The 23,532-nt window shown below is 46.5% G+C and overlaps 1 protein-coding gene and 1 long non-coding RNA gene across 11 annotated transcripts in view; one reads left to right on the top strand and one right to left on the bottom strand.

Moving 5' to 3' along the window:
• Window positions 1–15,955, bottom strand: part of Gata6 (GATA binding protein 6) — a 32,881-nt gene extending 16,926 nt beyond the window's left edge. The window contains exons 1-6 of one of the 2 annotated variants that reach the window (XM_021150661.2): window positions 15,724–15,955; window positions 13,281–14,434; window positions 9,262–9,428; window positions 5,361–5,486; window positions 3,929–4,016; window positions 3,735–3,838 (exon numbers count right to left, since the gene is read on the bottom strand). In XM_021150661.2, the coding sequence (XP_021006320.1) occupies window positions 3,735–3,838; window positions 3,929–4,016; window positions 5,361–5,486; window positions 9,262–9,428; window positions 13,281–14,397 (1,602 nt within the window). In that variant the 5' untranslated portion in view covers window positions 14,398–14,434; window positions 15,724–15,955. Of the gene's footprint in view, window positions 1–3,734; window positions 3,839–3,928; window positions 4,017–5,360; window positions 5,487–9,261; window positions 9,429–13,280; window positions 14,435–14,982; window positions 15,062–15,723 lie in introns of those variants that run through there. The other variant, XM_029471963.1, reaches the window with a different exon arrangement.
• LOC110284956 overlaps window positions 15,913–23,532 on the top strand; it is a 12,556-nt gene continuing 4,936 nt past the window's right edge. For 4 of the 9 annotated variants that reach the window (XR_003835455.1, XR_003835454.1, XR_003835452.1 and 1 more), the window contains exons 1-4: window positions 16,840–17,196; window positions 17,623–17,812; window positions 20,781–20,904; window positions 23,204–23,472. This is a non-coding gene — a long non-coding RNA (uncharacterized LOC110284956). Of the gene's footprint in view, window positions 15,993–16,839; window positions 17,197–17,622; window positions 17,813–20,780; window positions 20,905–23,203; window positions 23,473–23,532 lie in introns of those variants that run through there. The other 5 variants (XR_002377000.2, XR_002376999.2, XR_003835457.1 and 2 more) reach the window with 3 other exon arrangements.

Raw genomic sequence — 23,532 nt, 5'->3', positions numbered from 1 at the left:
AACTAGTACCACCACGTCCAGCAGATTTTTAGTATTTTTATATGCCATTTTTAAATACCAAATTCTGCTGTCAATTAGGTCAATTAAGTGTTTTTCAATAACAAACGTTGCCATGGTAAGGCAGACTGTTGCTAGCATGCTTGGTAGTAAGCACATGCATCATGCATTCCTCTTCACATTGATCGATCCCAGGCTGTAAATGGCCAAAATTTAACTACATGTTAAAGACCACGCATGGTGGTGAACATCTTTAATCCTAGCACTTGGGAGGCAGAGGCAGATAGATCTCTTTGAGTTCAAGGCCAGCCTGATCTACACACAAGTTCCAGGACAGCCAGGGCTACACAGTGAGGCCCTGACCATGTTTTAAGAGGGTTGAGGATATCACTCAATGTATAACATTTGCCTAGCATCTATAAGGACCTGGACTCAGACCCTAGTACTGCAGAATAAAAAGAAAAAAATATAAAGAATAGGCAGTAAGATGGCCCACAGGAAAACTGCTTGTCACAGAAGCCTGACCACCTAGTGTAATCTCTGGAACATAGTGGAGAGAAGCGACTTCACAAAGTTGTGCTCTGACCACCTGTGCTTAGAGACAAACAGAGAGGAGTCCTTCCCATACCCCATTGCTGCTGGGAAGGGATCTGGGGCCTGGCTCAAGCTATAGCAGTAGACAAGACAGTCTCACTCCAGTGTCCCTTGGCCAAGAGAACCCAAGAACCTGGTGCCAGTGTAAATGGTCCACAAGGCAAGGAGCCAGCTAGAAATGACACCAGGCAGCCTGCCACCACTGGTTTCCCAAAGGGAGAAGAAGAACAACACGGGGGCTGCTGTACCTGTGTGTGAAACACTGTTTGATTTTCACCAAGGAAAGGTAGACATGTCACCTTGTCATCTCTCAGCAGAGTGATGGATGTGTGGCTCCAGCCCCACCATCTGTGCCTGAGATTCCCTGATTCTGTCGTCCAGTTATCATTGCACCTCACAGTTCGAATTTCTTACTACACCAATCACAGGCAATGATGGAAGTCAGTGGCTGTGAACCATTCTCGAGTGAGACTTGTGCCCTGAGCCAGTGAAGACACCGTAGTGTAACACCAGACTCCAGCTTGTATGGGAACCTCATGTTTTCTTCAATTACAGTGAGACACAGAATCCACCGTGGATCAGTCAGAGCTAGTGGCTTACCAGTAGACACTGAGACCCAGATAGGAAAAAAAAGACATACTTCTGTCAGTGCAGCCACCTATAAAAGCACTTCCGCTGGCTGCTCACAGGCTTTATAATTCTCTCCTCAGCCGTGCAGCTGCTACACTGACCATACCACAGGACCACAGACATTCATCACAGCCAGATAAAGCACCAGAAAGTGCTAAGGGCCAAAGAGGCACGAAAGGGTCTCCTCGATAACAAACTAGAAGGGACAAGCCGCCTGCAATTACTCTTCACGTGGGACAATATCTAAAGGTAGCCTAGTTCCTCACAGAAAGTTAGGAGCAGCTTATGAGGACATCAATGGTACGGTTGCCATGCAGGGAAAGGCTGCTCGTCTCTGTGGCAACCTGGTATTCTCTGCGGGAGTCTGGTAAGGAGTAGAGAGGAGAAGCAACCCCATCCAGGGCCGATGGGAGGTGATGTCACCCAGCTCTACCCCAGCTGCCTGGAGAGCTGCCACAGGCTCTCCAGGCCCCACGGAGGTTTCAGAGCTAGGATCTTGAGGGTCTGCATCCTTGGAAAGGCCTCTCCAGAGTCCCCACTAAAGTCTTACTGCTCTGCCTACTGGTCTCTAGAAGGATGCTGTTCGTCCTCACCCGGTCAGGTTAGGTTCCTCTTCCAGCTTTTTCCAACAGACTGGATTTATTAAAAGCAATTTTGAATTTTTACATCACAAAACCACAAGAGCAAATCTGACTACATTCACAATAGCACCATTCCCCAAGCAAACACAGGAAGCCTATGGCATTAACATTCAAACTAAGCTTTAGCCACTCGAACTGGTCACTACCTTCCCCAACAGTCACTTGGGGCTAACCACAGACAATGGCTCCTTAGTACACCGGAGAAAATAAAACATCATTTTGCCCCATTTACCTACACAATCTGAGGATCTAAGAGTAACAAGTAACAAAATGGCTTTACCACTTCAGGTAACTGGAGCTGCAGTCAACCCACCACGTCATGAATGCAGGAGGCAGGGGTGGGCTAACGGGTCCAGGTACTGGCTGGCTGACTCCACAAAGCTGTCCCCTGGTTTCTACATGTATATGTGGCACACATACATAATAAGCACATGAATATCCCACATATGTAGTCACACACATATGCAATACCCCCCAACACACACACAATCCTTCACATTTATGAAAGCTCCTTAACCTAATATTTGCAACAAACAGAACCAGCTGGAAGACTGAGCGTCATGGCACACACCTTTAATCCCAACAGAGGCAGAGGCAGATGAACATCTTTGAGGAAACTTGGTCTACACAGAGTTCTGTGTCAGACAGGACTAGGGACCCTGTCTCAAAAATGTAAAAAATTTTTGCTACATTATTCTTTCACTATGGCCATTCAGCAAATATTTATAGAAATGTATTATATACCAGCTACAATGTTTTTAATTCTTTGACAATTTCATACATGTATAGAATAATGTTCAATAATTTCAATCTGTTTTCATTAAAGGAATTTGGTCCACAAAAAAAAAAAAAAAAACATCAAATCATCTCAAATATAGAGTACTGTTTTTAGTATGTTAATTTGGATTTGTGTCTGAGGTGTGACCAAAGCAGAGATAGAGCCTATCAAAGCTCCCAGACACCTCTAGCGTTGTGCTTTCAGTTTCCCCTGTGGCTATTGTACAGAGACACGAGTTTCCAGGGCCCACACCCAGAAATTTTGACTAAAAAAATCTAGGGTGGAGCTTAGAAATCTGCAGTATTTTGAAGTACCCTAAACAATCCATGGTCCAACTATACAACCAACAGCTTCTAGATAAACAAGGGTGTTATTCCTAGTGTAATCCTGGCTGAAAGGGAAGCATTTTGGCTATACTCATTTCTAGAGTCCTGCTCGAGGGCTGGGGATGTGCCTGAAAGGACTTCTGTGGAACACAGGGCTGAAGGCTGAGGGAGGTCAGGTGACCTGGATGGACATTTAGAGTGGGTTCCCATCACAGTTTGACAGAAACTGACAGGTACTGCATGTCATTGCTGAAATGACCCTTTGGGATTAATGGCCGCTGGAAGCTGCAGGTCTCCCAGCAAGAGCAGTGTGAACAACTGCAGAGGGCCTTGCCTTGATTGAATCTGAGACAGTAAATCTGCAGTTGATAGACACCTAGTCATTTTACTCATCTAGGTTAGGAATATATAGTGACTCTCACAAGCAAACAATCAAGGAAGGAGGGAGAGAGGGGGGGAGGGAGGGAGGGAAGGAAGGAGAGAGAATGAAGAGAAACACAAACAGGACCAATCTGAAGCTTTAGCACTTCTTTCTTTGGGCTAATAATCTAAGCACTAAAAAAGCTGGACCTTAATTAAGAGGTTTGTAAAGTACTTAAGTTTTGACTTTTTGTTTACAATCAAATATGATTTCCTTTGAAAAAATATTCTTAGGTACCCATTCACTAAATTGTTGGTTCAGATTATTATACTGCTGATAAGATAAAATGTAAGATAATTTAATGCAGAACAACCCCCTCTGGAGTACCAAGCTGCTTTCACACTTACCCCTGAGGCGGTCGCTTGTGTAGAAGGAGAAGTATTTTTGGTGCAGTCATCTGAATTAGAAGAAGAGGAAGTAGGAGTCATAGGGACAGAGCCACTGCTGTTACCTGCAAGAGAAGAGCAGTGAGCCCGCCTACCTCCAGGGTCAAAACCAGAGAAAACACTTTCCAAATAAAAGGGCATTTTATCATACTTACCGGAGCAAGCTTTTGACTTATTTATATTTTTAGGTTTTCGTTTCCTGGTTTGAATTCCTTCTTTTTTCATAGCAAGTGGTCGAGGCACCTAAAAAATGTTCACACCGATCTTACATGTAAGATTACACTGAAGGGAATTTAGACAAAAGATGATTTTAGCTCTGAAAGCCCTCATTTTAAAGTACCCGGGATCTCGAAAAACCAAAACAAAATAAAAATAAAGTACCGGGGAATGGAGCTCAGGGGGCAGAAGGCTTACGTGGCCCTAGGTTCAATCCCCAGGCCCACAGCAAATAAGAAATCTTTTCTTTTCAGTACTAAGGACTCAGGTGCCCTAGGGGAACATTACTGAGCTACATCGCTAGGTTTAAACTAATTAAAGACTTTGGCAAAAATTTCATCCACATGTGTGTGGAAACAGAAGCTATCAGATATCACTTCTTCAGACAAATGCCTTTGCTAAATTTCTTAAAACGTAAGATTTATAATAATCATTATTTTGATATATATATATATATATATATATATATATAGAGAGAGAGAGAGAGAGAGAGAGAGAGGGAGAGAGAGAGAGATCATAAATGCATAAAGATTTCCCCTTTCTCCAACAAACAGAGATTCTTTCAGGAAAAACAATATAGTTTATCATGGACAATTTAATATTTTCAACTTTATGTTTATTATCTGAAATAACAATTATAGAGCAAATATTTCTTGTATGAATCTTTACTTTTAATATCCTTATTTAAAAGAGATCAAATACCTTCTCCCTACAACACAGGTTATTTACTTTAAAGGGCTGATCATTATTAGCCAGTGGCTCATGCGGAAAATCCCAGCACTTAGAAGGCTCAGAGACAGATACTCCGCTGTACTCTGGGCTGTGTGTTCAAGGTCAGCCTAGGCTATAGAATGAAACCTTAGCTAGAACCAGACAAACATATTGAAATTTACAATAAGTTGTGTAGGCTCTAACAGAAGCTATCAGATATAACTTCTTCAGACAAATGCCTTTGCCAAATTCTTAAAACTTAAGATTTATAATAATCATTTTTTGCTACCAATTTTGAAGTATTCACTTTACATTTCTTTTCTTTTTCTTGCTACAGGCTTCTCTGTGTAGCCCTGGCTATCTTGGATTAAAGGCATTCACGGTTACACTTGGCTCATTTTCACATTTCTAAAATGTAGAGATGTTTTACAGAGAATGTTAGTGCCGGATTAGTTGGTAGTGGGTTTTATCTCCTGGCTCCTTAGTGACTGAACTGACTAGGTCACATTACAATTAAGAGCAGCTTGAATTCGCTACAAGGCATATGTACACACACATATTCACTTTACACCTTTTTTCATTTGCTAATTCTGTCATGATTAAAATTTTACAATTCAGGTGCTAGTTGTATGTATGGATAAACAGGAGAGAGAGACATACCCCATGGAGTTTCATATAGAGCCCGCAAGCATTGCACACAGGCTCACCCTCAGCATTTCTACGCCATAAGGTAGTGGTTGTGGTGTGACAGTTGGCACAGGACAGTCCAAGCCGCCGTGATGAAGGCTAAAAAAACAGCACGTAAGACGGTAAGTAGAGAAATGTGACCTTTACATATTTTAATGGTTTTATATGTACATCAACTTTCTATCTTCAAAACCACTTTTCCTGTTAATTATACATAAAATGTCTTGTCAGAAAAAAAAATCAGTCAAATATAATTAGGCAGACTTCCTGGACTAGAAATCTTGAGGACTGCATAGTATGCTTACTCCCACAGGTAATTCTCTCCCCCAGCCTGTTACTGCATGGCACACAACAGCCTGGAAGCAATCATACATTGACCATGCTAAGCATGCACAGCATCATGCCTGTGTCCATAGTGACTGATTCTCTAAGAAGTCAGGTTTCCACACATTGCGGTTGGGGAATTAGATCTTAAAGTTGCCCCAAACAGAGCTAAATTCTAGAACATTAACAAGAATACAACCAACCACAACAGTCTGAATCCTGAAGCGCAATAAAAGCCACTAATGTGCTAAATAGCTTTGGTCATTAGATAGAGCCACATCTATTTTGCAGGCACATGTAGGAAAAAAGTCACCCAGAAACCACAAAAAGATGAGTGAGAGTCTGAGAGGGTAAGTCCTTAACCTCAGCACTAAGGTGGCAGGGTTGGGGTGGAGGAGAGGAGAGGAGAGGAGAGGAGAGGAGGAGAAAAAAAGTCAAGATCTGAATAAAGAAATACTCTTGGTATTGTCATCCTAGTGCCTAAATTCTGCTATATCTGTTTTACCAAAGATTCACACACATTTGGTAACATTCTTTTAGTATACTGCCTTGTATATGATGATGTTGACACACTTTTATTTGTCCCAATTATTCTTCAATATAAATAGTTAAGTTAACTGGTACCACCAGTGCAAGCCACATATAATGCTGCCCTTTATGATCCTAACATTCTTAAAAGAATAAATTTCCTCTAGATCACTACAGGAGGGTGGGGTGTTAATATAGTCATCTCCCAGGAAGAAAATATATGATTTTTATTTAGATTCTCAAACAAATTGTTTAAAATTATTAAAAACAAGTTGTGCTATGACCAGATGCATATATGTGTATATGTAACAAAATTCCAAAAGCTATAGAAAATTATAAAGAATTGGAAAAGATATGTTGGGCATATATATTGGATATTTAAGAGTCAGAGATTCAGGTTCCAATTTCTTTGCAGACAAATATAAATGATTAAACAGGATTTTTCATTTATAGTTCACATCTGTTCTATTAGGTTAGCATCCTTTACAATCAAGTTGTAAAAACAAGGACACAGTCATGAGCCCCTTAGCTCTGTACCGTTTCTAAGAACTTGGGGCTAATAGTTCTCAGGATATGGTGAAAATGCACACACTTGGCAGATAGAACGGCTTAAGAAATTGCTTTGCTAAAGCAAATGTGTGTGTGTGTGTGTGTGTGTGTGTGTGTGTGTGTGTGTGTATAAGCAAACCTTACACAGCAGCAGCAGAGGCTTCTTCTCTCCCTCCTCCCCCTCTTTGGGACTCAAGGGAAGCAAGTTTCCAGATGAGCACTCCTTTCTCTCCATAAATGTGAAATTAGTGAAGGACAAAATGATCCGTTTTATAAATGAGCCATTTATGACAGTTTCCAGTGGAATTTGGAGCCGATGTGGAGCAAAATTGTTATCAGAATTTGCCATTATAACCAAGAGCTTTATGACTGTCAACTGCAGTTTGTAAGTGAAGGCAGTCTCAATAAACATGTGAAATGAAGGTGAGCAGGTTGTAAAAGTTCCTTGAAACAAGCGACCTCAGGTCTGTTCCTCACTGACAAGGAATTCAAGTTACACCATAAATGTCTTATTTTGCAATGTAATACAAGTTCAAATTCACAGTGATTGGTTCTGTTCTGCTGGCTAAACAAACTGGGGCTCAATATTCTGTTTCTGAGAACTAAGCCAGATTCACCAAACCATAAGCCCTCAAAGAGAACCAATTGATAGTGGCACGCCCTACAGTTGGCATCATTTATAACCCATTCACAAAGCATATGGGCTGACCTTGCTTACTGCCAAGACACCTGCCACACGGAAAGAAAACTAATTGATTTACAAACGTTTAAATTGGTTTTCTTATGGGTGACAGTTATTTTTTACCTGTGAGTGCATGAAATAAATGAACTTTTTAAATACGGTTGTTAGTTAATCAAATGTGTAACTCAACAAGAACCTAAAAACTACCACATGTACACCAAGTTTTTGCTCAGTTTTGAGAAAAAAAAAAAAGTTAGCTTTCAGAGCTCAGCTTGGACTCTGCATGAATGTAGCTTTCCCTCTAGAAAGTAACGTTTCATTGTTCATGCTTTGTCTGATAAATGAAAGCAAGAACTTCCTTAGAATATTTTCTTTTTAATAAAAAAAGTACAGGAGGATCTCGAAAGCCCCGGAGTCAATCACATCCTGAATTTAAGGAAACTCTTTAAAGAAAACCCTAAACGGGGGAAAGTTGTAACAAGCTTAAAGCACATTCCACTCAAATTAACCTCAGCTACTTTATTTTAAATGCATTAAAAACAAAACAATCATAAAACTAATTGCCTCTCCTTAAGGTGTCAGACTTACACTGTGATGCAATTCCGCTCTAATCTATTTAACACAAACAACATGTATAGCGTTTGTTCTGCTAATTAGAGAATAACAATTAAATAAATTACCTGGGTCCTTAAGATGTCTGGCATCTAATTGCAAAGCATCTACTTTAAATGGCATTTAGAATACTATTAGTTGGGGCTAGACAAATGTTAGCCTTAAGGTGCAATCCATGAAAACTTGCCTCCCCCACCCACCTCTCTCTTCCTCTCTCTCTCCCTCTCTCTCTCTCTCTCTCTCTCTCTCTCTCTCTCTCTCTCTCTCTCCTTTTCTTTTCTTTCATTTCAAACTTTATATCTCCTAACAAATGACTGTATTAGCTTAATCATGGAAAAAAGGTAAGAATTCCCCATACTTATTTAAAAGATGGCAAACGCTTGAATTGGTGACATTCACAATTTGGGAAGACTGTGTACCTATCTGCAACAGCCAGATTTCAAAATAACCAATGTTTGAGCAAATAAATCTTCACCATACTGGGGGCAATTTAAAAGGCAGAGGAATGGGGAGCTAAACCTGGATCTCCAAGGAAGGGCAAACAACCCAAAGAGGTAGAGCAATTCAAAGCACTGCGGAACTAGGCTGCCCCTGACAGCTGACCCGAAGCAGAGCGATTCTGAGGTATCCCACTAACTGGTCAGGTGTTGAAGCTTTCTCCAAACCAGCAAAGAAGACATAAGGCCAGACCTTCTTTTGTCTACTTTTGCTCGGCAGATTTTACCTGCACCCCCAATTTCTTGGGTATCCATTTGTATACTGGCCAAGAATATCTCTTTAAGGTAAAATATGCGTGTGCTTTTATAAAAAAAATGAGAGGCAGCACCTGGGCTGATGGTGCAGTTCAGGAGCAGAGCACTGTCTTGCCTGATCTCGGTTCGATGCCGGGTATTGGAAGTGGAAGAGAGGCTGCTACCAGCTGCCTCTTTCCTTTCCTTTCCTTTCCTTTCCTTTCCTTTCCTTTCCTTTCCTTTCCTTTCCTTTCCTTTCCTTTCCTTTCCTTTCCTTTCCTTTCCTTTCCCTTCCTTTCCCTTTTCTTTTTTTCTTACTTTATTTTATTTATTTTTTTTTTGTCTTTTGGGAAGGCCTTTGGTTCTCAACGGGATTCTGACGCGCGCTAAAGGAGGTGGGGGTAGGGGACGGATTTGCTGCGAGTCCGCACCCTGCAGCGACACTTACCACGCGCTTCTGTGGCTTGATGAGGGGCCTGCTGAGGCCATTCATCTTGCTGTAGAGACCGCATGCGTTGCACAGGTAATGACCGGTGCCGTCTCGTCTCCACAGTGGCGTCTGGATGGAGCCGCAGTTCACGCACTCGCGGCTCTCGGACAGGTCCTCCAACAGATCTGGGGGGGAGAGCGTGGACCAGAGGCCTGTGAGAACGCCAGCCCCGAAAACACCACACTCGAATGTCCCAGTCAGGTGATCAGAAACTGGAGGCGCACCCCCAGGCTTGGTTGCCCTAGATCCGCTGGCCACTGTCCCACACTCTGATGTCTCCCGGGGGTCTAGTAGAAACCCCAGGGAAGTCAGAGGTCCTAAAAATGACAGGATCCAGGGTCGGGGGAGGGGGCGGGGGGGGGGAATCAACTCGGGTCCACTTACCGCTCCTCTGGTCTCTGTGGTGTCTAAAGGTTTTTACAACCCGGGCCCATCGTAATTATAAAATGCAACACGCCAAACGCAAAGGCATCGCATAATATCCACTGATTGCTGCCCTCAAATTCCCAGGACTCGCTGCCCATTCCTTGTTATCAAATAATTTAAAGTATTTTCTGTGCTCATAACATTTCCTTCTTACATGCCTTTGCTTCAATTAAAAAAAGACAGCCCATATTTAAAATGCTGTTCTTGGCACTTATATCAATTAATAATAAATAAGAAAAAGATTTTCTCGGGGAGGGAAAGGCTCATTACTAAGCATGAAGACTGCATTTTACTTTTCATGTCATGAGGATCTAACACAGAAATATTCTGGTTTCTATCTAAAATCTATTTTAAATGTTTGTTCCCATCTTTCAGATCATGTGGTTAGTATTTGGGATTTGAAAGTAACCTAAAGCTTAATAATAATAATAATAATAATAATAATCCAAAATAATTAACAAAAATAATAGCATTTGCTGTTTCTCTGAAGGAGGTTAAATATAAAAGCACATCGATTCTCTAAACTGAGACTGAATGTATCTTATACGGACTTTGTAAAATGAGAACCCTTTCTGTCACAAAGAGTTTGAATGTTCTCATTTGACATTCTTCAAGAAATAGTTGAGTCACTTTTAAAGTCACTTTACATAGCATTTTATTTGAAGACTACACTGCCAGCAGACAGCACCACCTTTGTGTTGACAGTCAGTAATCTGGTAAAAATATTTAAATATGGTTTTAGCATTAAAATGCTTATACCATTAATTTTTACCTTACCAAAAAAAAATGTCCCCTTCATTTCTAGAGTTATGCCTTGAGATATAAAGGAAACTAACACACCACACAAGTGAGTTCAAAGTTATCCTGGGGACACTGGAACTTACAACACATCACAAAGATTTATTCTTCTCTGCCCTAAAAGCCACTATTGACCACAGTAATCAGTAAAATACTCAGGACTTCAAGGACACTGAAGTTAAACAAGGCTTTTGCCTTTGTTGTTGACTTTAAAATGTTACCTATCAGAGAGCTCCTCTACCAGAGTGGGGCATTCCCTTGGAAGCCCTGGCCATAGGAACAATAAAAAGACTCCCTGGAGAAGACTGTGGTGTGAATGCCCCCAGGTAGACTTTAGTCCTCTGGAGTCCCAGAGACAAAAATTGAAATTCTAGGAAGTTTTTTTTTTTTTAATTAAATAAAAATTCTTTAGTTCCTTTCTGTCTCCCTGCAAGAAGAGCCAGACAGCAATAATTCTAAAATGTCAAAAGAAAATAGACTTTAATTATAAAATCTGGTTGTGCTGGGAGATTGGCACCTCTGTCCTAAGTGATTTCTTGGGGGTGTTCCTGGGAAGTGAGAGACTCCAGTCAGGTGTGGTTCCCTGAGTGGAGCTCTGCTCAGTGGGAGAAAAGGAAGCCAGCCAGGGAATCAAGGCTTAGGGGGACCAAGGCTCATCTCTGTGAACAACTTCAAATCCACTCTCCAGTCCTGGAAAGGGCAGAGAGGAGGCTTCTTACTATGAAGGTTGCTTACTGTGCACAGCACTCAAGTTTTAGCCTTAGTGTTTGCTCAAACCACTTGCTCCAAATGTGGCTTTAAATAATAACTATTATTAATATTATAATTATAGTTGCAGTGGCAGGAAGATGGCTGCAAATTCAAGGTTAGCAAGGGAAACAGGGAGACCGTGGCAGAGATGAGGGAGGGAAAAATCAAGGTAAAGAAAAAGGTCTGTCTGTGGGATCAAACCTGGGTCTACACTCCTAGCCAATTCTGCCTTAGTTGATTCTTTTCTTAGCAGTCTGCAAAATAACCCCCAGGGTTAAAAATCTGCTTGAGTCTACAGAAGAATTTTCCAACTTTGCAATGCCCAAAGACTGGAAGGGGAAAAAAAAATCAAGTAAAATATAGGCTAAATTCAAAGCCAAAAGAATCTTCTATGGTGCCTATGACAGCCTTTCTCAAACAAATCCATTACTGTCAATGTCTAAAGATGGAATTGTCTCTGCACACACTATCTTCTCAGTCAAATAAGATGGTTCAAGGCTAGAGAAAAAAAATTAGAGGAAATTCGAAGGGATGTCAAGAAACAGGCAGAAATGGGGTAGACTCAAACAGCAAGCACCCTGTCCCACAAACTCTTTGGGTTTTCCTACTCATATCTAAAAGCTTCACAGCCCAGCCACCCTTTCTAGTTCCTTGAAGATTTTTAGTCTCTTGGTCTCTACACTTGGGAGCCAAACATGTTTTTTCTGTGGTAGAAAAGGTGACAGCCTATCAAAGCTCTATCAAGTCCCAAGCTATCAGATGTTCTCAACAGGGTCCTGGCTGTGCCTGTCTTCCAGGCTGACAGTAAAGGTGCCTGAGAGCCTCAGGGGAAAACTGACTTCTTCACCAAGTCTCTGGACCTATCTGTGTCAGTAGCGAGGAGATGATCAATTCAGGTTCTTCTCTTTAAGTCACTGGGCTTTCTAAATACAAACTAAACAACAGTCCCATTTAGTGTAACAGGTCAGGGGACCTGAAAGGACATCCCTAAACCTAAGCGGGGAGGGGCTCCCAGAATGAGACACGAGGATTCATGGGAAGGACAGTTTGGACAATGTGCCTCCATTCAAGACTAACTACTGCCCTCAAATAGACAGCTACATTTTTCCTTATAGGAACAGTTGTCAAATGGGTGAAACCCCGAGAAGGAGAGACATATGGATGAACCCTAGGCCCAAAACAGGATGGCTGGAGAAAGAAACCATGTCCTGACCATACCTTCCTCTGCTAAGAGCAGAGCCACTTTCCAAATTAAGGTCTTTCCAAGGTAGCTGGTCGTGTTTTCCCACTTTACACTTCAATAGCCTCTGGCACGGAGGGTAACTTTGTGAACTAAACTCTGAGGGTCCTGGCCTGGTCAAGTAGAAGCCATATCCCTGAATCCCACCCAGCAGATAGCCTGAAGGCCTATCGACCACAGATGTCACAGATGACCATGTCCCCTTTGCCCCCACTGCTTGGGGAAACAGGGACGCTTGTAGATGACTGGGTCTCAGGGCTTTGGGTGTCCTATTTAAATACCAAAGAAAGGGACGGAGCTCCTCAACTTAGCAGACTGAATTAGAAGAGACTGACTGACTATGCCCATGTGTCTACCTGATCAAGCGCCCAACATTCCAAATGCACCCAGTCCTGGAATCTCACTCACCCAAACCAGGATACAAGCAGAGATCCGGCCCCACATATCTCTCAAACTGAAATGCACATTTGCTCAATTGCCTGGTTCTTAACTACTCACGAAGTGCCCCGGACCTCCCTATCCCACTTCGTGCACATCCCCTCCCCTCATCCCTGAGGTCATAGATGTGCATTCACCCTCTTTCCTGGACAAGAATATCCCCCACAGCATCGCTGCTAGCCTCTGAGTCTGCCACGTAGAACGTCTTGTTCTAAGAAGTCTTTGCAGACCCAGATGGACCTCTAGTAAATAGCTGTTCCACACCGGCTTGCATCCCAGGGTTCCCGGCCCGCACCCCCACACCGCGGCGCGATCTGATCTTTACCTGTGCTGGGGCCTCGTGGCACCGGGAGTGGAGCTCCCGCGCGGCCCTGTAAGCTGTGGAGCACCGGCGTTTCGAAGGGTCCTGCTGGCCAGGCGGGAGTCAGCGGTGCGGCCATGTAGGGCGAGTAGGTCGGGTGATGGTGATGGTGGTGGTGGTACGTTCCGTTCAGCGGCCGCGCTGCGGACAGCGAGCTGTACTGGTGCTCCCGGCCACCCATGGCCGCCAGGCTGCCGCCACCTCCACTCACACTGCCTGCGCCCGTGCCGCCCGCAGCCACGTAGCCCCCGGGGTCTCGAGCGGCGCCGTTGGCCATGGGCGGGCTGGGCGAGTAGGGGAAGCGTGCAGAGGCGTGGGCCGTAGCCGATCCCGCACCTCCAGGTCCGGCCGCGCCGCCGCCGGCTGCGCCACTCCCGCCATACGGGGGGCTGTCGGCGGAGGCCTGGGACCAGCCTGGGTGGGCACCCGCTCCGCCCGCGTGATTGCTGGGCCCGCTGCCCGCCCCCTGAAGGTAGGGCAGACCGGACAGCATGGAGCCCACGCGCGTGGTGGGCACGTAGACCGGGGAGCTGGCTGCTGCGGCGGCCGCGGCTGCCGCCGCTGCGGAGTGCACGAAGCCGCCGGGCGCGCCGTCGTAAGCGGCGGGCCCCTGGCTGGATAGGGCGGCGAGGGTCTGGTACATTTCCTCCGGCTGCTCGGCCGCGAAGGGGCTCAGTTTGGCGCCCCGGCTGGACCACAACAGCTTGCTGGCAGTCGCGGCCTGGTCGAGGTCAGTGAAGAGCAACAAGTCCTCCCAAGTCGACAGGGCGCTCCCGGGGCCAGCGACCCCGGGCGCCGCGGCTCCGTGGGCAGCGGCGAAGGGATGCGAGGCGTAGGGGCTGAGCAAGAGCGAGCGGCCCGGAGGTCCCGCCACCGCCTCGGCGTCGAGCTGCGGCGTCCTGCAGTTGCTGGCGCCGCAGGGACCGCGATCCCCGCCCCGGGAGCAGGAGGAGGACGAAGACGAGATGGGGGAAAGCGGAGAGGAGGGCTCCCGCGCTGGAAAGGGCCCGGAGTCGCCGGCGTCCGCAGCAGCAGCCCCGAAACGCTTCGGCAGGCACCAGCCGCCGTCAGTCAAGGCCATCCACTGTCCGGCGCTACTCCAACCTGACTTTTGATTCCTAAGGTGGGAGTGAGGAACAAGACGGAAGATAGATAAAGTGGACTTACTAAAAGGGTAGACTGTCTACATGTTTCACTCTCTCACCCACCCCTCTCTTAGTTTAGGGCATTCCTTAAATATCCCGCTTCTGCCCCGTACTTGAGGGGTTACAAAACAGCAATTGAAATCTGTGCAGCAGCCAAGGGATCCTGGACAACTAGGGTGCCTTCCTCCATCACCCAGGACAAGTGTTCCTGAGCCTCCTATCCCACCCCTCCATAGCATCCATCCATTGCAAAGCGCGCCAGATCCCAAGATTGATCTCGAAACCGGCCGCAGACTGGCTAACTCTGAGCCGGTGACAAGAAAGAATTTAATGTGTGTTAACGCTGTCTCACCCTGCCTCCTAAGAAAGGTGCCCCTTTCTTGGGATGCCTCAGTGAGAGAGTTCCGCACGTGGAAATAGCTAGAAAAGGCAACCTGTCCCCGAAAACGAAACCGCCGCTTTTTCTCAGAGCTCCCTGGACCTCGCTGATCATATCCAAGGCGAGCTCCAGAAAAAGTTACCTAGCCCAGAGAAAGTGAGATGCCAGGAAAGGCATAAGGATCTAGGAAATAGTGCCGGAAACCAACTGGGCAAAACCTCACGTCCAACCACGTCCAGGCCAATCGCACACCTTAAACACAAACCGCCTTACAACCACCAGCGTGCGTACTCAGGCGGGCCGGGCCACCCCTGGCCCACCCCATGGTCAACCCCAGCAAGGGAAAAGCCAGATCGTTCTGGAATTGGTCATAGTAGGGTGGAGCAGAGCGCAGAGAAAAGGAGGGGAAAACGCAGGAGGGGAGGGGGGTGAGACCGCCCCAGAGCCGAGGCCACCCCAAAGGGGAGAGCAGGAAGAATGACAGGGAGACTTGGAGGGGGTGGGGAGCCAGGCAGGCCTCCACCGGGCTGCTTTTCCAAATCGCTTAGGCTCATCGGAGATAATCACACTAAAATTAATGCCCACACACAGACCCGGGCAAGATAGCAAGAAAGAAGTTTCTCTGCCCACTGGACTACGGGCTCCCGCCCCTTGGCGCTGTGATAACTCGGAGATAAGCTGTGGGCAGATAAGCACTGGGGGGCGGGTGGAGGCTGGTCCGGAGTATCCCGGGAACCTCGGAGTCCCTGCAATCCTCTAAAACGAAGGACCGGACACCCTCGGAACCGATCACAGCCCGGGAAAAGCTGGAGAGCTGGAGGCCCAAGGGCCCGTGAAGGGAGAAGGGAGAGGAGGGGGCAAACAAAGGAGGAAACAGCCGAACCTCGAGCGACGTGCGAGAAGAACGGCCGCGGCCGAGGGTGCTCCGGGGCGCGGAGAGAGGCGGAGGGCGCCGGCGGGAGAGCGAGAGTCCGGGGTCTGCTAGTCGCTGCTGGTGAATAAAAAGGAGAGAGGAGGCGCCTCTTACTGCTCTGCCGGAAAACTGCAGCCTGCGCTCCTGATTGGACTCACCGAGCCCTAAACAAACAGCGCTAGCCGAAGGGTGCCAGGCTGTGGGTCGGAACTGCTCTCTACAAGCTGCTGGGTGCGGAGGTGAAGAGAAGGAGGAGGGATCCAGGGGAGGAGAAAAAAGCGGGTGGGGAGGGGACGGCGAGGGGGAGGGGAGTGCTCAGCCCTAGCGGACAATAAGAGCTAGGCAGCCTGCGGGCGTGGGCTGAGCTGCTAGCCTTGTCCTCAGAGTAGGAGCGAGTCCACCCCGGGGGCGACCAGCTAGAGGACACCAAGGGAGGGGAAGGGGCGACAGCATGCCTGACCTGGCCAGCGACCCATATTCATCCAGCGCTGTAACACATCCCCAGTTGCACACACACACACACACACACACACACACACACACACACGAAGTCATACCCGCACACCCAGGGCAGAAAAGGGAGGGAAACTTGGCTCGGGAGGAGCTGGGTGTCGTCGCCGCAAAGGGAGGGACTCGCCCCCTCCTGGGTCAGGACGCCCCCAAAGTCAGCAGGGGAAGGGGCGGGCGGGGAGGGGGGAGAATGCCCAACTGGCCCTCCCAGCCCCTCCTTCCAAATTAAGCCCCGCGCAGTTGCTAGTAACTGACCTTAAACTTTCTTGACCCTATTTCGGGATGCTCAGGTCGTGGGGGTCCTTTGGGATTCAACGATCTGGGAAAGGAGCCCTTGTGTATTCCCTACCTCGCCCCTGCTCTTAAAATATATACTAAATTCCTGGGAGGTTTTGTAGAGTTCAGGACAACATTCCCCAGCTAACCTTTCGGTTGTGGTGTATGGAAAGGTTGAAACTATGAGGTGCTGGAGACCGTCGTGAATGAAAAACACTGCGGTGTCCAAGGACGCTAGTTTGGTTGTCGCGTTCACTCTGAGCTTTCTCTGAACTTCGGGTCAATCAAAGACAACGCGTTGAGAAGGAGCGGGGTACCTTCCCTGGACCCAGAAAGAAATACCATTTCTCCACCCCCAATCTCACACACACCCCTTAGTCGCTCCCTCCAAATGGTTATCACAACTGTGTACAAACTGATACGGTTCTTAGCGGGCCAAGGACTGGAAATGAACACTGGCGGGGTTATCAGTGCCGATCTGTCAGCAGCGAGTCGCGCACTGCTTGTCCCAGGCAGCAGCAGTGATATACGTCTTATTTCTTTGGGCTCACAAAAGGGATTTCTTTCGACAAGCTGGACATTGGAAGAAGGCTGCAGGAAGGGAATTGAACAGGAGAAACACTCTTGTGGGAGTGGATTCTTACAGGAATATCCCAGGTAAATTAAAGTAAATGTTTTCTATAGATCTTCCTGGAAGCATTTGAACTCTTTTCTTGTTGTTGTTGTTTTAGTTTCGTTTGCTATTTATTTTTATCGTTTTTCCAATTGGAGAAAGGAGAGGGATCCAAGCAGATTGAAACATGAATGCATATATAGGTACTCTGTAAAACACGATTTCGAGAGACCTCTGTTGCAAAGGGGTTCTCTCCTTGAACTGTACCTGTGTGCTGCGGGAGAAGGGAAATGACTTACTGGGGAGGGGGCCTCCGAATCCAGGAAGTTAGCAAGAATTTTCCCGTTTTCATTCTTCACTGTAAATCGCGGCCAAACACTTCTGAATTTAAAACCTGCTACCGAGTAGGTCTATAAACCGTTTTTGCTTAACTGCGTCACTTTTATCGCGTTCCTTTTTGCCTCCCCTAGTCACTGTGGCTTCGGCGTGGCTGCATTTCTGAAAGTAGAAAACTCTGGAATGGAGAGACTAGCAGCTGGAACAGGATTCGAAGGCTTTAAATTTTAACCCGAGTTCGATCGAAAGTTACTACCACAAGAGACTGGCACGGGCCGGCCCAATTCCCACCACGGCTTCCAGCGGCTTGCTTTGGGTTGTCCGGTAAGTTCCAACCAAAATTTTAAGCGGGTTGGGTTCTGCGAAGTTCATTTGTAAGCAATTCATTAAAGCTTCGGACATCGCTTTTTCATTTGAGTCCAATTTTCCGAAATAATGTCTCCAGTTTACTCTTAAAAGCAATTTTTACAGTTCGTATTTGCTAATAAAATAATAAATGACTTGGCTAACTAAATTTGGCGTCCTGGCTGTGAACGACCTTCAAGGTTGAGGGACATCGAGCTCCGGCGCGAGCCTAGTTCCAGTCCTGTTGGGGGGGGAGGGTTGGCTTTGTTTTGTTTTGTTGTTCGAGGGGTTATCCTGTGTACATTTCCTGGAACAATAGCAAACCCCTACTGCTATGCTTTCCCGAAGCTAGGCATCGAAGACTAGAGAACACACTGACCCTGGCGCCTCTGGGACAGAGGTGAGGAGTTTGACCCACACGAACAGATTCGACAACATTCGGACTCTAGCGGCTGGGGAAGAAACCCATAATTTTACCATCCTCATTCCCAATCATTTTAGTAGTGCCTTCAACCACAAGAAAAAAACGATAGGTCATTGTTTTTCCTTTCAGGGCTCAAAATTCACCTTTAAACTTTTTTTTAAAGGCTAGCTTTCTGAAAGAGGAATAGGTTAGAGAAATATTTTTTTTCCATCTCAGTTAATGTAAAAATAAAACCTGTCCGGTTGACTAAGACAAAAACCTAGACTGCCCGCAGACTCTAATTTGTTCCCCCCTCCCCCCGGACTCACGGACTCTGGCGACACCCCAGCCCAGCAAGCAAAGGCACATTTCAAAGCCCTCCCCCATCGGCCTCAGGCTGGACTCTCCAGGGAAATGGAAGCCAGCAGAATCCGGGGTGCCGAGGGGAAGGTGGTACACCAACCTAGGGGAACCCCAAAATGGAGATGGTCCCCATCATGCCCCAAATAACCCCTGCAAGTTTCTTTCTTAGTGTTTTCCTTTTGTTTTGTTTCTTTCTTTTCAACTCCTTTTCTCTTGTCCCCTCCTGTCTTTCCCAAGCTGGCTTTGCTAGTCTTGACCGGAATCGTTTTGCTCAGAACCATTTAGACCCAAAAAACAGGCCCTCCGAACAGAATCTTCTTCCTAAGCCCTAAAGAAAGCTGACTCTAGGGCAGGACCTGTCCCCCTATGCTCATTTATTTGGTCCGGACCAAACCACCACTTGCCTTTCAAATCTAGCCGGAACACAGCAGCCAATAGGGCAGGGGGCGGGGGCTCTGTGGCTAAAACGGAAGAGGTGTTTGGGGACTCGATGGCGCGCGGCTTCCGGGGGGGCACCACAGACCTGGGCCTGGATGTATATCGCTATACATCTTTGGCCTTGCAAACTCAAGCTTATTACCTGTCATTTCACGAAGCTTCTACCTGCTCGAACATCGATTCAAAAGTGGGGCAAGGGGTGTTGATACATACACATACAATTTCTGTGTTAAACATGGTTTGAACTTTAGATTTAAAAATATTACGGTAAAGCTATAACTCACTGGTGAATTGCTTAATGCTCAAGGATGTGGGTTCGATTCCCACGCACTACAAAAAAGAAAAAATTGAAAAGAAAGAAAGAAAAAAAAGGAAACACATTTATAAAGCCTAGTCGATTATATCACATTTCTTACTGTCTTAGGGACTCTTTCACCCAACGATATGGGTCACCTTGGCTTCCTAATTTTCCCCAATGTCCCAGTCCAGTAGAGGGGTGTGAACAGTGTGTGCCCCCATTCGGAACGCCAGCCAATAACCAGGGTACTCTCTTTTCCCTTCTTCTCTCTCCCTTCGTGGTGAGTCCTTTTTTCTTTCTTTTACCCCATTTCTTCCCTTCCCTTCCTCCATTTTATTCTTATGTTCCTATAAACAAACAAAACCGCTCCAGACGTGATCAGGTGACGGCGGAAGAGCGAAGGTCGCCCCAATTCACAGTGTTGGTTCTCTTTCTGCCTGGCCTCAGGCTTCAGAGCTAATGCACCGGTCCCGGGCAGTGGGAATCAAGCGGTACGCGGGACCCGACCCTGCCCCCGCGGCCCCGCACATTTGCAGCCCCTGGTGACCCCGGCTGGCAGCCGCCAGTTCAGTGCAGAGGTGGGCTCGCGGTTGCCGGAAAGGTCATTGAGGTGGCATCCCTGTCCGCGCGCTGTTTACGTGACTTAATGTATGTACTTCTTAGCGGCAGTAAGAAGCAGTGGCGATAAGGGGGTGGCCCCCGGAGCGTCGCCGTAAAAGCCCCACGCTGGGCGCCTGAGGCCCACCCTCAGCCATTAACCTTTTTACTTTATTCTTTCCTCTCTCTTAAAGCTTGTTATCAGGGCCACCCAATGACCGACGAAAGATTTTCCCTCCCCACCTCTCCCATCGCCGCTTTAAACCAAATAAATTTAGCTATTAAGGGCCAAGATGTCTGAAAAAAGATCGAAAGGTGTCTCTCTGGGATCCCTTAGAGAAGCGGAGAAGCTAGCGGCTCTCGGCTCTCGAATCCCGATAAAGAAATTCCCCGCTGGCGCCAGCCTCCCTCCTCAGCCTGCTTGCGTTCCTGGGATCACCACCTCAAAGGTCCCTTGCGACCTGTGACTGCAACTGAGGCATTGTCTCCGGGTCTCCTGGCCTGGGGATGCCCAGGCATTAGAACTAACCCTAACCCTAACCCTAACTCAGAAGCTGTAGGACCTAAAACATTCCTGCCGGGCTTGCAGAAGAACCAAGGTCAATGAAACAAACTCAAAGTTCCATTTAAATTTGCCCCTCTTCCCCCTGTCTTCTACAAAGCCTTCTATTATATATGACAAGCTGGCCTGGAGCTCAAGATCCTTACCGCCTGTAGAGTATAGGAATTATAAATGTTGTAGCCTTGTCCTACTGTTTTGGGTTTATTTATTTACTTATTTATTTCTCTAATATTAATAAAGACAAAACCAAATCATACCTGTCTACCTTCCCCATGGTTCATTTTAGGATCAGAGAAGCACTCCATATCCCCTTGGGGTCATGAGCAGAACAGTCTGAACCCCCGCAGATGTGATAGACCTGTGTCTCCGAATCCCGGAACTGAACCCAGGAAGGGTGTAGACTCTCAAAGGTTAGTTTGGTCAAACGCAGTAGAGTCATTATTAATTACAGCTGGCATGGTTACTTGATGCCCAGGGCTGTGTGTCAGCCAAAGCCATCACTTCCCTCTCAAAGGATGAAACCAAGGGTCCTCATTTCGCAGACTCGGGACTCTAAAAGTCCTGGAGGAAGGGGAGGGGGTGTCCGTTGGAATGGTCAGATAATGATTCCATGATTCTGTTTCGAAACAGAAAGGGCTGAGTGCAGGGAGCATGGCTGAGATGCGCAGGTCCTGGTGGGTAGGGCCTCTGCTTTGCTGCTCCCTCAATGTACTCTCTACAGATGGATTCATTTCCAAAGCGCAGTCCAGGTTCTTCTGTTGCCTTATGCTGGGGTGTGAACTTACAGACACCCCTTTTCCTATTCCTTCCAAATCGTTTACTTCCTGAACCCCCTCACCGTGTAGCCTTGCCCTCTAACCCAGCCTCTAAAGGATGAGAAAGGGAAGCCTCAGAAAGAAGGGACTCTCAGCTCCACGCCTAAGCTAGACCTAAGGGCTCCTTGCATGTGGGGGCAGAGTGGCTGAGAGTATGGGGACAGTGAATTCTGGGATGTGGATCCCACTGCCCCAAACCTCTGTCCCTTGGAGTCCTTAAGTAGCATTTGCCCTTTCCTTTCCTTTCCTTTCTTTCTTCTCTCTCTCTCTCTCTCCTTTTTTTTAAAAGGCCAGGCAGGGATTGATAAAGTAGGCAGAGAGAAAAAATAAAGAAAACAGAAAAATGAGTTTTTGAGAGATTTGCTAAGTTATAGATGCTATCCTTGAGTCCAAGAGAGAGTAGTGACCAAGAAAAGTTACTACTCATAAATATGACCTCTCTATTCAGCTATGCTGCAAATATGCGGAGAGTTAGGGCTAAAGGGTTTGTCTACCACTGTGCAGGCCTCCAGCTTCCTGCCACTCATCAACAGATCATGTCCTGAGTATGCATGGCAGGAGAAGAAACAGGAGAGGCAGCTCTGAGCTTGCAAGTGTTTACAGTCTAGGAGGTTGGCACCTCTTGTAGAGCCACAGGCAGCTTTGTGGAAGGAGCTGAGGGGAGCTTTGCCTTCCTCTGAAAGGGCACTTAGATTGCCTTTGTCTTCCAGGCTAAGTGGCTTTGGAAAGTTGCGAGTTCCTCTAGCTTAAACATTGAGGGAATTTGTAAGAGCCATTGGACCAGTCCAGAACTTGGGGTTACTGTGCCACCTCCTAATACCTCCATCTATTTTCTGTGTGAGGAGGGCAAATTGCCCAACTTCTCGGTTCCAGTTCTCTCTTCTGTAAAAGAGAGCTTTAAAAAACCAAGGCAAGGCATCCTGACTATGCCCATAATCACTGTTCTCAGAGCTGGGGCAGCACTATGATTCTCAGACCAGCCAAGACTACACAGTGGGCAAGATGGCTCAAAGGGCAAAGCTATGTCCTGACAGGACAAACCAATGACTTCCACACATGAGTGTGACATGGGTGTATGTGTGAGCACATACATACATAAGTGTAACTTAAAAATTAAAGAAAGGCTAGAAGGAAGGAAGGAAAAAGGAAAGGGGGGAGGGAGGGAGGGAGGGAGGGTAGACCCCTTATGAGATCATTGCAAAGACAAAGAGCTTTGGTAGCAGTGCTTGTGCATGGTAAGGTCTATGAATTATTACTGACATCCGCACATATACTGCACAAAATTTCAACTTTGTATGTGAACTAACTGCTTAGCTGCCTCTGTACTAAATGAATTCCCAGAAAAGCACTCCCATTTTACTTGGGGATTGTTTTGAGCCTTCTGTGTACCAGCACCAGGACTTTATTGCATTATGGTAGGGAAGAGGGTGGGGGTGATACAAACATAAGTCCTTTGCTGGCTTTTGGTGTCTTTGAAGAAGAAACATTCCTTGTTCTCCCCTTTTCAAATGCAAGCAGCAGATTCCAGCATCTTCTGCAGAACCAAGATAGCAATCTTGAAGCTCCTCAAAAAAAAAAAAAAAAAACCCAGCCCTCTACAGCAGCCCTCCTTGCCAACGCTGCTCTAGAGATAGATAGAAGGGAATTAGCACACAGTCATTGAGAAGGCCAACCTAGGAGATTGGCGCTAGATATTAGGAACTTAGAAGAACCAATTTAAATTGATCTACACATAGGCAACTCTACTCTTCTCTCAAGCTTTTTACCCTTCAGCTAGTATTGTAGATTTATCCCAGTTTGATTTTCCATTATTTTGTGACTCAATCTTCTCTCTCTCTCTCTCTCTCTCTCTCTCTCTCTCTCTCTCTCTCTCTCTCTCTACCTCCCCCAACAGCATTTTCTTTATTTAGGGCTGGAGGTAGAAGCGAGAATATCTCCTGCATGCTAGCCAAATGCTCTATTCCTGAAACACATACACTACAGGAACAGATTATTGATCATAGGCCACTCTAGATTTCTTCAGTCTTGGTTTCTTTCTGGCTCTTCTCTTCCCCCTCCTTCCAATATGTATTTGAAAACAAAATCCAAACCAGAACAAGAAGAATCCTGTTCTCTAGCTAAGAAGACAGTGAAAGAGATGCACAGAGGCAGAGCCCATAGTGGGTGAGTCTCCCTCTTCCTCTCCCTCTCCCCCTCCCCCTCCCCCCTCCCCCTCCCTCTCCC

The sequence above is a fragment of the Mus caroli genome, chromosome 18, assembly GCF_900094665.2.
Source record: "Mus caroli chromosome 18, CAROLI_EIJ_v1.1, whole genome shotgun sequence".
NCBI lineage: Eukaryota > Metazoa > Chordata > Mammalia > Rodentia > Muridae > Mus > Mus caroli.
The sequence above is the reverse complement of the archived record's forward strand: the minus strand, read 5'-3'. Positions and strand labels throughout refer to the sequence as shown.